Source organism: Saccopteryx leptura, chromosome 7, assembly GCF_036850995.1.
Source record: "Saccopteryx leptura isolate mSacLep1 chromosome 7, mSacLep1_pri_phased_curated, whole genome shotgun sequence".
NCBI lineage: Eukaryota > Metazoa > Chordata > Mammalia > Chiroptera > Emballonuridae > Saccopteryx > Saccopteryx leptura.
Genome location: NC_089509.1, coordinates 118,793,135 through 118,808,132, shown reverse-complemented (window position 1 = coordinate 118,808,132; position 14,998 = coordinate 118,793,135). Strand labels below are relative to the sequence as shown.

At 56.1% G+C, this 14,998-nt stretch overlaps 1 protein-coding gene across 2 annotated transcripts in view; it reads right to left on the bottom strand.

The window, feature by feature from the left end:
* Nucleotides 1-14,998, bottom strand: part of UBE2F (ubiquitin conjugating enzyme E2 F (putative)) — a 48,581-nt gene that overhangs the window by 7,550 nt on the left and 26,033 nt on the right. For both annotated transcript variants that reach the window (XM_066345369.1, XM_066345368.1), the window contains exons 5-7: nucleotides 10,470-10,537; nucleotides 1,901-1,971; nucleotides 162-219 (exon numbers count right to left, since the gene is read on the bottom strand). In XM_066345369.1, the coding sequence (XP_066201466.1) occupies nucleotides 162-219; nucleotides 1,901-1,971; nucleotides 10,470-10,537 (197 nt within the window). The remainder of the gene's footprint in view (nucleotides 1-161; nucleotides 220-1,900; nucleotides 1,972-10,469; nucleotides 10,538-14,998) is intronic.

Sequence of the window (14,998 nt, the reverse complement as noted above, 5' to 3'; positions counted from 1 at the left end):
GTACTTGGCCCAGCAGTCCCAGGCGGGCAGTGGGTGGGGGAAGGGCAGGGTGGTGTGCTTGGCCACCTGTGTGCACAGGACAGAGGACCTCACTGTTCTTACAGGGGGCTGGTCACGGAGGGAGAGGTGTCCAGGGCGGGGCTGTGGCAGAGGCAGCCTACCTTCAGTGTCCTCGTGGGAGCCCAGCCGGTGCCGTCGATCGAATGTTCTCTCAGTAAACTGAAACAGACAGAACGCAGGGTGGTCAGCAGTGGGCAGCTCCGCCCGGTGCCGCGTCTGTGGGGAGCTACTCCTTGTGCAGGGGCCGATCTGCAGCCTCGAACTCCCGTCCTGTGCAGAGGCCTTCCTGCGCCTCGAGACTGTGCGCGTGCTCACGTCCAGCCTCCGGGTGCCTAGTTCCCGTGCACACAGCGCTTTGCCCTGGATGGACACGGAAGACTTGGGCCGGGCAAATGGGAACAGCAGGCACTCAGAGTTTCCTCCTGTGTGTCACCTTGGTCTTAACTCGCCCGGTGCTCAACTGCCCTCACAGGAGGTGCCACGGTCGCCCTGTCCTGCAGAGCAGCTCACTGGGCGTGACAGGCCGGCTCCGGTGTGAGCTCCCAGCACACACTTCTACAGCTGCTTAAGGAAAGCGCCACAGGGAACACTTCGGGATAAAGGCAGGTTAATAAAACACTCTGATGGCTCTCAGATGCCGTGGGGAGGACCATGTTCTGGGAAGGTCACACGGGTGTCTGGGGTCCTCTGGGGCCCTGGTTCCGAGCTGGACTGAAGGTTGTTTTCATTATCGTTCTGTCAACTATAAATACACAGCGTGTCCTCTCACACAAGTGACCACTCCGTACTCAGAAAAGCTTATTACCAAGTTTCCTTCTAGGGAAAAATCAGCTTGCATTTCTGAGCTCCACCACCCCGGGGCCCCCGCAGCTCTCCTCTGCCCACCCCTCGTGCGGCCGATGCCCACCACCCCGGTACCCCCGCAGCTCTCCTCTGCCCACCCCTCGTGCAGCTGATGCCCACTGTCCCATGCGGCTCCGTGAGGACTGCCACACAGGACGCAGTCTCGCCGCTCTGCGCTCTGGGCCAGGTGTCTGCACTTTCAGTGTTATCTATCGGTGGTTCCCGTCAGGTCCCCAGCTTCTGTCACAGCTAGCACTGCTATGTTCCTGCCACGTTGCTAGTAACGTGATTTCTCGGAAGACAGCAAAAGGATGAGGGTTCCTGCCCCGGCCCCAGTTCTGAGCACAGGTGACAGCACGCCTGAGGAGAGGATGGGTCAGACGCACTAGCTGCCGAAACGGAGGACGGCACCTTCTCAAGTTCCCACGCACACAGGACGGGCCCTTCAGGAAGAGTCCTGTGAACACGTCCACTCCTACAAAACACACTTGGAACTGTAAACGGAGGCTGGTAAAGGCGGGGCCCCATGCACACGATGAAGGTGAGAAACGGGCACGAAGTGCACTGTGAGAGGGACGGGGAGCCTGCTCGTCCAGCGGTGAGCTGTCCCGGCTGCCAGGGCCTTTCCAAGGCGACTCGTGCTGACGGGTGCAGAAGTGAAAGGAGATTTTCTCCTCAGTCCACATTAATGCTATCGTCCCCTCTTAGCTGAAATCAGACACACCGAGGGACTCTGGCCTCATGAAAATGGGGCAAGCGCTGGGGGCCCGGTGGGCGTCCTGGGCAGGAGCCTGGCTGCAGGGACGCTGCGCGGCCTCCGCCAGCAGAGGGCGCAGGAGGCCGCGGGTCTGGAGGAAGCCTCCAGGCACCACGTGCAGCCCAAAGCCCCATCTCCCAGCCCTCCCCATCTGGCCCAGCCTCAAAACCGCCCCTTTACAAAGTCCGAGCTCACTCCCAGTGCTCACCCATGTGGCCCCTGGAGAGAGGAGGAACTCACCTCAGACATATCTCGCCCGTCTCGGTGATGTTGGGGTGCCAGATCCTGGTCAAGCACTTCACTCTGGGAGGCTGCAAGGCAGGGGGAGGGGTCAGGCCTCTGGAGCTCGCTGCCACCCAGCCTCGCCTCAGGCCCTGCCCGGGCCCTTCTTCCCCGCTTACTAGGCATCCAACCTCGGACATAGGCTCAGGTCACCACGCAGGACGGGTGTCACCCTGCACCCACAAGTGCTAGCCTCGCTGGTACAGCACACTGTGCCTTCTACAAGCCCCAGGGCCTAGGGCGGCTGGTCAGGGCTGTGAGGAACCCGCATGCCGTCGGGGGAGGGTCCTGCCTCCCGCCCAATGCCAGCCAGGAGCCCACAGGTTCCTCTGCACTGAATTGCTGAGCTGTGGCTGAGAGCGACCCGTCCCCTCTGTGTGCTCCTGAAGATGCTACTACTGCCCCTGGCATCTCCCAGCCTGGTCCCCTGGCCCTCGGGAGGGAGGCAGTCCAATGCTGTGTATGACACAGGGGCTGGAAAAAGCAGTTCTTTTAAGGTTATAAAAGCAATCTGTATTCATTTAAGAAAAAGAGACAGCAGAAACAACAGGAAAGATACATTTATATGTAAAAAAAACCCTCTGCTCAGAAACAGTCTCTACCCTGAAGGACATTTTCTGAGCTACTTTTCCAGGCCACACATACGTGTGCATGCACTCACTTCCTCCACAGAAGTGGGGACGTGTGCTAAGTACTTGCTCACACTTATTTCTGTCATGGTATCAGACGGCTCTGGGCTTTCTTGCACTTCATGGTACAGACAGCAGCACTGAACAAGCCAGCTCCCTATTACCGGACATTTAGGGTGCTTCCCGGTTCCACTGCCAACCACGCCGATCAACGCCCATGCTCGCTCACACCCATGGGACAGCCTTCCCTGGGATGACGTCAGGAGGGGGGCCGCCGGCCAGAGCACTGGCTGTGCACACGGTGCCAGGTGCCCCCACAGTGAGGGAGGCCCCTCCCCGTCCTAGACCCGTGGCAGGTGTCCTCGGTTTGACCGACAGACATGTCATCTCACAGGTACCGTCAGCCCCCAGTCATAGAGGGGACACCTTTTCCCAGTCCATCACATGGCATTAATTTGCATTTATGATGTTAGTCTGAGGTGTAGACAGCTTTTCATAAATTTTTTTGGGGAAAAGATTTATTCATTTTACAGAGAGGAGAGAGAGAGAAAGGTGAAGGGGAGAAATGGGAAGCATCAATTTATAGTTGCTTCTTGTATGTGCCTTGGCTGAGCAAGCCCGGGGCCTCGAACCGGAGACCTCAGCATTCCAGGTCAACATGTCATCCATGGCGCCACCTCAGGCCAGGCCATAAATCTTTTAATCAAATTTTTATCTTTGGGACCAACCTAGAAAATATTTCGCCACCCACTTATCCTCCCCTCCTTTTTCTGTTGTGCTGACAGTTCCGTCTTTCACTTTATAAACAACTGTACTTTCTCAGCACTCATACATCTTCTTCCTGATTCCAAAGCAGCAAGACGTCAGGAGATTCCAAAAGCGATTCATCAACTACGCACATGGAGGCGTCTGAGGACTGCAGGCTGGGCTCAGTGAGGTAAGGCAATGTCACATGCTCTAACTGCTTCCAGCAAACACATGGGAGAGCGATGCTCAGGCACATGTTCGCACAGCCTGCACACCAGCGAGGCCAGCGGCTGTGTGACCCCCGGGGGACGGAGTACATTTCACAGTGGGTGACTGACTATAGTTAACTAGTGGTGACTGACTAGTTAACACAGTGGACAGGTTGGTTAACCAGCGGGTAAGTGACCACAGTTAACGCCGTGGGCACAGAACCCCTGGCTCAGCACCTGAAGGAACCGACAGTTCTCTCCCTCCTTCCACGGAGCCCCTGCCCGCACAGTCTCCGCCTAGTGCTGACCTCATCTCCAGGTGTCCAGCTGTATCTGTCCTCTTCTCCTTGTCCCTTCGCACCTCCCACAGTTAGATGTAGACACAGACACCTCCCTTGTCAATGGCCCTCCAGCATGAGAACCATGGGCCTAGATTCGGACACACCTGACAAACTGAACTGTTCCTGCAGACCCTGGCTGCCCCAAAAGTGAGACAAATGGGGAATAGCCCCTCCATGTCGCACCCTGGGGGCTGGCACTGTCACTGTCCATCACCCGGCTAAGAGGGCAGTTAAAGGAGAGCCACTGCAGGAGAGGGACTCTGCAGTGGACACAGGGAGGGACTCTGCAGTGGACACGGGGAGGGACTCTGCAGTGGACACAGGGAGGGACTCTGCAGTGGACACGGGAGAGGGACTCTGCAGTGGACACGGGAGAGGGACTCTGCAGTGGACACGGGGGAGGGACTCTGCAGTGGACACAGGGAGGGACTCTGCAGTGGACACAGGAGAGGGACTCTGCAGTGGACACAGGGAGGGACTCTGCAGTGGACATGGGGAGGGACTCTGCAGTGGACACGGGGAGGGACTCTGCAGTGGACACGGGAGAGGGACTCTGCAGTGGACACAGGGAGGGACTCTGCAGTGGACACGGGGGAGGGACTCTGCAGTGGACACGGGAGAGGGACTCTGCAGTGGACACGGGGAGGGACTCTGCAGTGGACACGGGGGAGGGACTCTGCAGTGGACACGGGGGAGGGACTCTGCAGTGGACACGGGGAGGGACTCTGCAGTGGACACAGGAGAGGGACTCTGCAGTGGACACAGGGAGAGGGACTCTGCAGTGGACACAGGAGAGGGACTCTGCAGTGGACACGGGGGAGGGACTCTGCAGTGGACACAGGGAGGGACTCTGCAGTGGACACCGCCGGAGTCAGGAGAAATGCAGTGGAACCCACACTCAGGGCTCCGCGCCGACGCACTGAGCACACGCTGGGCAGAGACACAGAACGCTAGAGGGAGGGGTGGGCTGCTGGGCTCCGAGCCAGGTGAAAGCATTTCCCAGCAGGACAAACTCGCCAAAGAAAAGGGCCGTGGCTGCAGGGTGAGACAAAAAACGAACTTACATAGAGCAGGAGACAGATGAAAAGGGAAGATATTTACAGCACAGCTTAAACACACACACAAAAAAAGTTTCACATAATTTATAAAACAAGCACACAACAACTCATAAAAAACATGAATAGCTAATAAGTAGGAAAATATTTGACATCCTACATATTTAAGAAAGTTCAAATGACAATTAGAAAACATTTCGTTTCTCCCAAAATAGCAAAAAGAAAATAACTATGAAAATATCTTGAGGAGGGTTTAGGAAAAGGAAACTTTCACTAACGGTGAGGTTGCCAATAGACATGAGGTCGCTGGAGGGTAATTTAGCAGTATAGTGTAGATCAGGGGTCCCCAAACTTTTTACACAGGGGGCCAGTTCACTGTCCCTCAGACCATTGGAGGGCTGGACTATAAAAAAAAACTATGAACAAATCCCTATGCACACTGCACATATCTTATTTTAAAGTAAAAAAACAAAACGGGAACAAATATAATATTTATAATAAAGAACAAGTAAATTTAAATCAACAAACTGACCAGTATTTCAATGGGAACTATGCTCCTCTCACTGACCACCAATGAAAGAGGTGCCCCTTCCGGAAGTGTGGCGGGGGCCGGATAAATGGCCTCAGGGGGCCGCATGCGGCCCGCGGGCCGTAGTTTGGGGACCCCTGGTGTAGATGAAAGGCCTTCAGACTAGCACCAACTACTGCACACCTGCAATCCTGATTCTGAGAATCTGTGCAAAGCAGGGGCAGGCTTGGCAAGCGGCTGAAGGGGACGCCCACTCCAGGGCGTGGCCAGCACTGTCAGGGACACGCCCCTGGCACGCCCATTCAAGGGCTCAGTGACTGCAGACCACACACAGGCCGGGCCTGTTCCTGGATGGTCTGTGATCTAAGTATGTAACTGACACTGTACATGGTTCACAAGGCCTAAATTATTTACTCTTTGGCCCTTTACAGAAAGTCTGGTTCATAATATTAAAGAGCAGGTCAAGCAGTGGCCAAGGACAGAGGACTGGTGTGAAACCACACTGCGCCACACGGACAAGTGCTCCCGTGAATGACGCGGGCTGTGTGTAATGGACACAAGAACAAACTCACGGCAGCTGTGTGACGCAGGACATCAGAGCCCCCAGCATGGACACGCTGCGTGGCACGCTCCCATGTGCATGCCTCACTACGCGTGGTCTGTAGCGCACACCATGGAGGTCGTGGTGCCTGTCTCGGTGAGGCACGGCCCATTCCCGCACAGCGCATTTCCTCAACTTCCCCCACAGGTAACAAGTCACACCAAGAAGGGCGAGCGGGAGGTCCGCATCACTGGGCTCTCTCTTATCTCTGGCCCGCCCCCTCTGGAGACATGGTGGGCCAGCTCCCTCACCCTCTCTGGGGCTGGTCACGGCCACACTACCTGATTATAGCTTCCTGTGCCTACAGGGGCGTGTGCAGGGATGTGACATGGTCTCTTTCAGGAGGAAAGTGTGCCAAAGAGCGAGACATGCTCCTTTCCTCTGCGTCAGCCCCCTAATGACCGAGAAACACAGGAAAGACCCGCACTGTGACACACGGTGAAACACAGGCACTTGACACCCGGCCAGGCTGCCTCATCACCCAGGCCCCACGGCACCGCAGGGATCACACCGCCTGTCACCAGCGGGCTCGTCTGTCTCCACGTCTGTCTCCTGTGGGGCCGATTCCTAAAGGCCACCTGGCCTCACGTCTGCAGCCTGCAGTGCCTGACACAGAGCCAGGGACACGACCGGAGCTCACTGCCTGTCACTAAGTCACGTCAGCCAACCTCCAGGACGGAGAGACTCCCAGGCAGGCTCGCGGCTGTGAGGTGCAGTGACAAAAGGCGAGGAGCCGAAGGAGATTCTGAGTTTCAGCTGCTGGGCTGCAGGGATAGGGGGGCACAGGGGGATACACCAAACAGGTGTTTCCTTTAGAAGTGGTTTTCTAGCCCTGGCCAGGTAGTTCAGATGGTTAGAGTGTCGTCACAATGCATCGCGGTTGCAGGTTCGGTCCCCAGTCAGGGCACATACAAGAATCAACCAAGGACTGTATTAGTAAGTGGAGCCACAAATCGATGTTTCTCTCGCTGTCTCCCCATTCCTTTCTAAAACAATCAATAAATAAAAACAAAAGTGTTTTTTCTAAAACAATTATAAAGTACAGAAATCATGTAAATTATGGCACAAAAGCAAGTGAACCGAGGATGCCCTACAAAGCCCTCGGCTGACCTGAACACCAGCTGTCTCCACACCCTAAGGAAGCGCAGACCCCTCGGAGTTTCCTCCCACAGCCTCCACCCCAGAAGCCCGTACCCGTGATTCTCCCCACGCTGGTTCAGCTTTCTGCCCCCTGGGTTTGCGGGGGCCGAGCACGTGGCCGGCACTGGACAGGGGTGAACTGCGTGCTGGGCGTGGCCGGCCCTGGGCAAGCACTGGGACACAATGGCACGGTGACCTCCCACAAGACTCTGCCAGGGATGTGGGGACACCAGGAGAGGTCTCCAAAAAAAGATCAACCACAGAAAAGGGGGCGCACTCCCTTGGGGTCCCCACAGCTCTGCCCGCACGTGCTCCTGGGGAACGCATGTCCCCACTGGCCTGCCAGAGAGAGGCTGGCCGCCTGAGCCCGGCCGAGGCGGAGAGAGCTTGGAGAGGCCAGGGCTGGCGGGCAGGACGTGGGCCTGCGTGCGCCCGATGGCAGCAGGGAGGGCTGGCCTCTCAGCACTCCAGGTGGAGAACTGGGGCTTTTTACTCCCGGGGGACGCGGACCAGCCCATCATTTAGAAATCTTCCAAAGGAGACAGAAACTGGAACATAGAAACGTCAAGTCGCTGTGAGTCACCAGTACCACTCAGGAAACATGTCCTCGAGGCTGTCCTGCCCTCGGTTCTGACAGAAGTCCCATCGAGACAACAAGGACAAACACCTCTACTGGTGTGGCCGGAGGGGCAATGCCAGGAAGCTGGCAGCTCAGGACACGACACAGCTTTGGGACAGAGCCGTTTAGATGGCAAAGCTGACCAGGTGAGCTCTCCCTTCCCCTTGCTGAGCCCTAACCTGCTGACGTGCAAAGACATGGCTGTTACGCACAGAACTACTGCGGCGTGCTGTGAGGTCAGCGGGTGAACAACACACCCGCTCCTCCGTGAGGTCTGCTCACACCCCGCCGTCTCACTGCACTGGGAGGGACAGCTCCTGAGCAGTGTCCCTGAGACAGCCACCGCTCCTCTAGGTTGCTGTGAGCTCCGCTCACTCCTCCCTCCGCCGGCCTCCTCCAAAGCCACTGCTCTTCCGAAAAGCTGTCACAAACTCACCAACCTTCCACTTTAACGTACTTTTGGTGAGGAATCCAGATTGCATTTGTCCAGAAAATGAAAGTCTGGCATGTTAAGTACTGGGTCTGGTTGTTTCCATACACATCCAAATAGCCCCCCAATTCTAAATATCAGAACTTAAACCAACCCTCCCAAGTGGCCTGACACTCGAGGGAGCACGGTGCTGCCGGCCTGCCTTCTCGGCTGCGATTAGAAAATGTGGAAATCTCAGCAGGTGGCTGGCTGGATGGAGAGACAGACCTGAAACTCCTATTTTCCTGTCGGCTGAAACCTGGTTCTCTTCTGTGTTCCTTGGATGGCCAACTCTTCCCCATCCTCAGAAACTGCACCTCAAGAACATTTAATGCAGTAGCTCAATAAAGATCAACGTCCACAGGCAAAGGTTTGGCCTCAAACAAAACAGGGTTATAGCCACTGAGCACGCACTGGTGGTGGGGAAGCCCGTCAGACAGCAGGGCGCAGTGACTGCAGGTCAGGTGGTGGGCACCTGGTGTCCCCAGGGCCCACCCACCCCACCCGCCCTTGGGTTCCTAAGGAACAATTTCGTGATTCTTTCCTGTTTCATCTTCTCTCCTGTTTGGCACAGAGAAGGTTAGGCGATATCAGGCTGGGACAAAAGGGAGTTTATAGCTGTGAGTATGCAAAACAATTTGTTCTTGTATTATTAATACAAATGTTATTTATGTTACAACTGTGAGCCCACTTTTGCCCACCTGTATGTGTGTGCAGAAAGCACACAGAGCTGGCCAGATGCCAACCCCGCCAGCCAGGACCTGTGGCAGCTCATCGCCCTCTCCAGACGTTTACACTCTTCTGTGGTCCCCACGGCCACAGGGAAAATGCCCAGCAAACCCGCACACCCGAGCCGCCCCGCCCCGACTCCCATCCTCCCTGCAGTCCGCCCAGCCAACCTGACTCAGGACGCTGCCCTCTTCCTTGTCTGTTAACGGTCCCAGTGATTTCCACATCACCCAGGTCCCTCTTGCCTGGTTACGGGCCGACCCAATCAGAACAACTCCAGTTCTGTTTCTCCTTAAAAGCTTACCTGGCCCTGCCTGACCTGTGGTGGCGCAGTGGATAAAGCGTCGACCTGGAAATGCTGAGGTTGCCGGTTCGAAACCCTGGGCTTGCCTGGTCAAGGCACATATGGGAGTTGATGCTTCCAGCTCCTCCCCCCTTCTCTCTCTCTCTCCTCTCTCTCTCTCTCTCTCTCTCTCTCTCTCTCTCTCTCTCTGTCTCTTCCTCTCCTCTCTAAAATGAATAAATAAAAAATTTAAAAAAAAAAAAAAAGCTTACCTGGCCCTGACCGCCCCCCAGACCAACCCTCTCTCCACTGAATCCCGGTAACTAGTGTCCTGTCAGTGACCACTATCGTCTGCTACTTACCACGATTAACACTTATGGTCAATCTCTACACTTTCTTTCAACTTCCTAAGTGCTCAGCAAGCTCCTTATAATATAAGCAAAGGCCAAGTGTGACAGTACGGGGTGTAACTGTTGCCCAGGACAGACTCTGAGGGGTCACCACGCAGCTACCGGTGTAAATCACTTACACTCGAACACAAGGCATTCCTTTTTCCTAAAATTCTAAAGTACACATTTTATATACTTCTGGAATTTTGGTGTTACTGCATAAACAAACTACAGTTTTAAATAAGATGCTGTTTTCTTCAGCGCCAGACCTGAACAAAGGAGGCCGCCTGAAACCCGCAGGCAGCCCCAGCAGAAGCTGACCGGGAACTCGGGACCGCCCCGGGCTGTGTCCTGAGCACAGGCAGCCCCAGCAGAAGCTGACCGGGAACTCGGGACCGCCCCGGGCTGTGTCCTGAGCACAGGCAGCCCCAGCAGAAGCTGACCGGGAACTCAGGACCGCCCCGGGCTGTGTCCTGAGCACAGGCAGCCCCAGCAGAAGCTGACCGGGAACTCAGGACCGCCCCGGGCTGTGTCCTGAGCACAGGCAGCCCCAGCAGAAGCTGACCGGAAACTCGGGACCGCCCCGGGCTGTGTCCCGAGCACAGGCTGCCCGGGGTCCTTCAGTATTCTCAGAGTTCTAGACACTGCTGCTGAGTGACGCACGCACACCCAGCGATTTCACACTCGGCCCAGGTCGGGGTGGGGAGCGGGACCGTGTGGGGGGCGCCAGGCCCTGGGACTGTCCCCGCCACGCGAAGGGGAAACGGGCTTAGCGCGGGCTACTCACCACCATGTTGTACGCATCGGGAACTTCCGTTTCAAACTGAAATTTTCCACCCTGGTAGTAACCCTCATCTATCAAGAAACACAAAACAAAACAAAACAATCCTTTAAATTAAAAAAAGGAAACAAAAGCAAACGCAATATGAGGATATGCAAATACAAAGGGCTCAAGAGTTCAGCAGAGGACTGCGTGGGGTCCTCTTGGGCCACCAGTCCTGCCCGCCCGCTGCTCCACCTGGACCTGCCTGCCAGCAGCCTCCTTCCTCCCTGGCCTGGCGCCCTCCTCCTCTGCAAGCCTGGCTCTTCCTCTTCCGTCTGCCCACAGCCAAAGCCTGAGCCACCTGCTCTCACCGGGCACCACCTATTTATTCTGCACGGCGGTACCCAGTGTGTCCCCGTATCACACCTCATTTAACAGATAACCCCTTACATAAGCTGCGTGTCACCTGTGTGCTGCGAGTCCCCCAAGAACGTCAGTTCCACAGAGCAGAGGACTAGTGGCGAGGCTGCACCCCCGGGGCCCAGCACATGGCTCTCACCATTTAAGAAAGATTTAACTGAGGACGGACCCTGCTCCAGGCCCGGGGAACACAGCGTGACCCAGAAAAACTGCTTCTTTGCTTGTGCACCAGGCAGCAGCGGGGGCGGGCAGGCACGCAGGAGGAGGGGCAGGGCTGGGTGGCACCTCCACGCCACTCCCCGGGGCAGACCCCACAGAACCACCAATGCCCCTGACTGTGCCACCCGCCTCTGTCTCTTCTAGAGCCCACTTCCGATGAGCCCAGTTCCCAGGGGTAAACGCTGCAAAGCACCTGCTGGAAATGCCCCCCAGGAATTAAATTATACTCCACATTTCGACAAAATTAACACATCTTTAAAATGGAGGTTCAACTACCCTCCAAACGTTTTCCACTGTGAGCAAATCAGCAACATCACACTGCACCGCATCCCTTGGCTGTTTATATAAAATAACATTTACCAGCCTGCTGCCTGCCTTTTGAGTTTGTTGTCCAACTCTCTTCCATTTGTGAGAAACCAGCCTTCCTGTCATTTCCGTCTCTGGTCTTTTCCCAACTAAGATTCCAGAAATACCTACTTCTGTTTTCTCCTGGTCACCGCCCGGATTCCAGTGTCTGTGAGCTTACTCATTCCCCTAGGAGTGTCACACAGGTAGGGCGGCGGCCACCGCATGCATTCTTCTACCCTCCCCCAGGTAGCTGATATTTCTGTTTCTAGTGCTGAGTGACTGACAGCATTAAGTCTTTGGACATGATATTTTTTGGGGAAAACTTTTTTTCATTGCGCGTTGCAACGCCTTAGTTGTTCATTGATTGCTTTCTCATATGTGCCTTGACCACGGGCCTTCAGCAGACCAAGTAACCCCTTACTTGAGCCAGCGAACTTGGGTCCAAGCTGGTGAGCTTTGCTCAAACCAGATGAGCCCGCGCTCAAGCTGGCGACCTCTGGGTCTCGAACCTGGGTCCTCAGCATCCCAGTCCGACGCTCTATCCACTGTACCACCGCCTGGTCAGGCCTGGGGAAAACTTTGTGTGTGTGTGTGTGTGACAGGACAGAGACAGAGAGAGGGACAGATAGGGACAGACAGGAAGGGAGAGAGATGAGAAACATCAATTCTTTGTTGCGTCACCTTAGTTGTTCATTGATTGCTTTCTCATATGTGCCTTGACCAGGGGGCTACAGCAGACCAAGTAACCTCTTGCTCAAGCCTGCGACCCTGGGCTCAAGTTGGTGAGCCTTGCTCAAACCAGATGAGCACATGCTCAAGCTGGTGACCTCGGGGCCTGGAACCTAGGTCCTCCATGTCCCAGTCCGACGCACTATCCACTGCACCACCGCCTGGTCAGGCTGGGAAAACTTTTTAAATCCAGATAAAAAAAACTTTCACATAAGTGGCATCTCAGGTATAAAATAGGTGCACTGTTCCCTGAAGGTTGTGTGGACAGGAGCCTGGCACCTGGTACTGTCTCCACGCACAGCGGCCTGACACTCGGCTCCTCACACCGTGTGGTGCCTCACCAGCTGTTACCAGCTTCTGGCCGACATGTGCGTCTGCCTGACTTCTCCCTGGCCCAGCAGGCTGTGCGCGGGACGAGCCCTGCACTTTGCTTTGGTTGGTGTTCCCTCCACTGACCGCAGTTTGCCCTCTACTGCCCACCCGCTTCAAAGAAACTGTGTACCTGGTCTCATGTGGTCTGATTTTACCATATTCCTCTGGCCTAGTCAAGTTCTCAGTCAGTAACTGTTAGAATTCTATCGTTGCTGAACCCACTGATAATAGTGCAGGCTGTTCTAATTTTTTTCCTATTTCCTGGAACAAGTCCATTTCAGGGAAGTGATCTGCTTCTGAGCCAGAACTTCCTTTGCCCTCCCTAAGCTACACGGCCCTGGACCCAATCCAGCCTGCTGATCTATTCCTGCATTTGCCCAGAAACTTCACGCTCCAACTCATCGTGCAGCTGGGGGCTGATGGAGGGAGAGGAAGCCCAAGAGCCTCTTCATCACCGACTCCGCCACGAGGACCCAGCTGACCCACGAGCTCCTGCTGGTTCACCTTTGGGGGCTGGTTACTGAGCCTGTGCTCTGCAGGGCGCACGGAACCCAGGGCACTAACCCCAGTCTGGGGCAGGCCAGCCATGTCACTGCCCTCGGCTGCGTCCTGGGTAGCTGGCTGTTCAGGCACAAGGACGGAAGCAGTGGGAAAGCTTCTGTTCCACCCTCCACGAGCCAGGCCAGCTGGCCCAGCCCAGGGGCACCATGAAGGGGACGGCCCTGCCCTCCTCCGCGACCCTGGGGCCCACGCCCGCCTGCCTCCCAGGACCTGGGCACCAGGGTCTTCCAGCAGCCTGAGGGTCTTCCAGCAGCCTGAGGGTCTTCCAGCAGCCTGAGGGTCTTCCAGCAGCCTGAGGGTCTTCCAGCAGCCCGAGGGTCTTCCAGCAGCCCGAGGGTCTTCCAGCAGCCTGAGGGTCTTCCAGCAGCCTGAGGGTCTTCCAGCAGCCCGAGGGTCTTCCAGCAGCCTGAGGGTCTTCCAGCAGCCCGAGGGTCTTCCAGCAGCCTGAGGGTCTTCCAGCAGCCTGAGGGTCTTCCAGCAGCCCGAGGGTCTTCCAGCAGCCTGAGGGTCTTCCAGCAGCCTGAGGGTCTTCCAGCAGCCCGAGGGTCTTCCAGCAGCCTGAGGGTCTTCCAGCAGCCCGAGGGTCTTCCAGCAGCCTGAGGGTCTTCCAGCAGCCCGAGGGTCTTCCAGCAGCCTGAGGGTCTTCCAGCAGCCTGAGGGTCTCTCTGGGAGGACCGACTAGTCCTGAGATGGGTCCGCCTGACAGCACTTGAGGGCCAGGCATCATGCCAGTGATGCCCGCGCCCCTCACAGCCTCTGTCTGGCGTGTAAAGAAGGCCTACACCTCAGTGCCCTGTCACTGTGAGGTCAGAAGCACCGTGGGATGGCCTGGTCACAGTCGGCTCCCTGAACTGAGGCACAAGGGTGGGTCCTGCTTTTCCCTAATTATGCCCACCTCTGTCCAGGGCAGACCGCACTGAGAATACAGTAGATGTCCTGCTCCATGCTGGGCCGCCTGGGGTTCTGACTCACCGTGGACAGAGTCTGGTGGCAGGACAATCAACAACGTCCATTCTGAGACAGCTGGGAGAGAGCCCCCCACCACGAGAAGCAATAAGCAACAGGCATGGTGCTTTGTTCCACCCAGGGACCAGCTCCCCGCCTTCCCGCCTTCCCGGAACCAGGCACAAGGCTCAGCAGTGCGACAGCAGTCAGGGCACTCCTCGGGAATGAAGCAGGGACACTGGTCCGAGAGCATCTGGCCGCGGATGGCCCGGCTGTTGGGTCCACTCTGCGGTTAATGCACACGGCAGATGTGCTGAGAAACGTCATGACCTAAACCTGCACCTTCACGCTTCTGACGACAACACACCGCATGTGGCAGCGCTTAACGTTAAGTTGGTAAGAGCAGGATGGAATTAACTTCCGTCTTCTCAGATCCAAGCATTTCTAAAATGAGAGGCTTCCATGTGAAGAGACAGGTGTGATCGACTGGGTCAGCTGACATCTCGGGAGAGGGGTTTGGGTGCGTGTGTCAGGAACCACGCACCACGGGACCCTGAAGACTAGGTGACGAGGCCTTTTCCGTGTTAGCTGTCTTTCAATCTCTGCTTTCAACACATGGAAGAAGGGCCCTAGCCCAGCTGTCAGTGGGGAGAGCATGACAAGATTTTGGATCTGACTCTGAAGTCCGAGGACTGGATGACAAGCCGTTTTCTACGGTCGTCTCCTGACACAGCCCAGCCGTGCTTAGTGTCCACATCTACAGACAGAATGAAGGCAAATGACAGGGACCCTTCACAACTCCATCAACTAAATCAGAGCAAAGCGCTAACACATTTCAGATGCAACACTTTTATGTTCAATAAGCATCAAAGCTTGCAACGTATTGTTTAAAGTCGTGTTTCCCCCTTTCACAAGTGTTTGACGAGTGCCTACACGTGGCGGGCACTGTTCTAGGCACC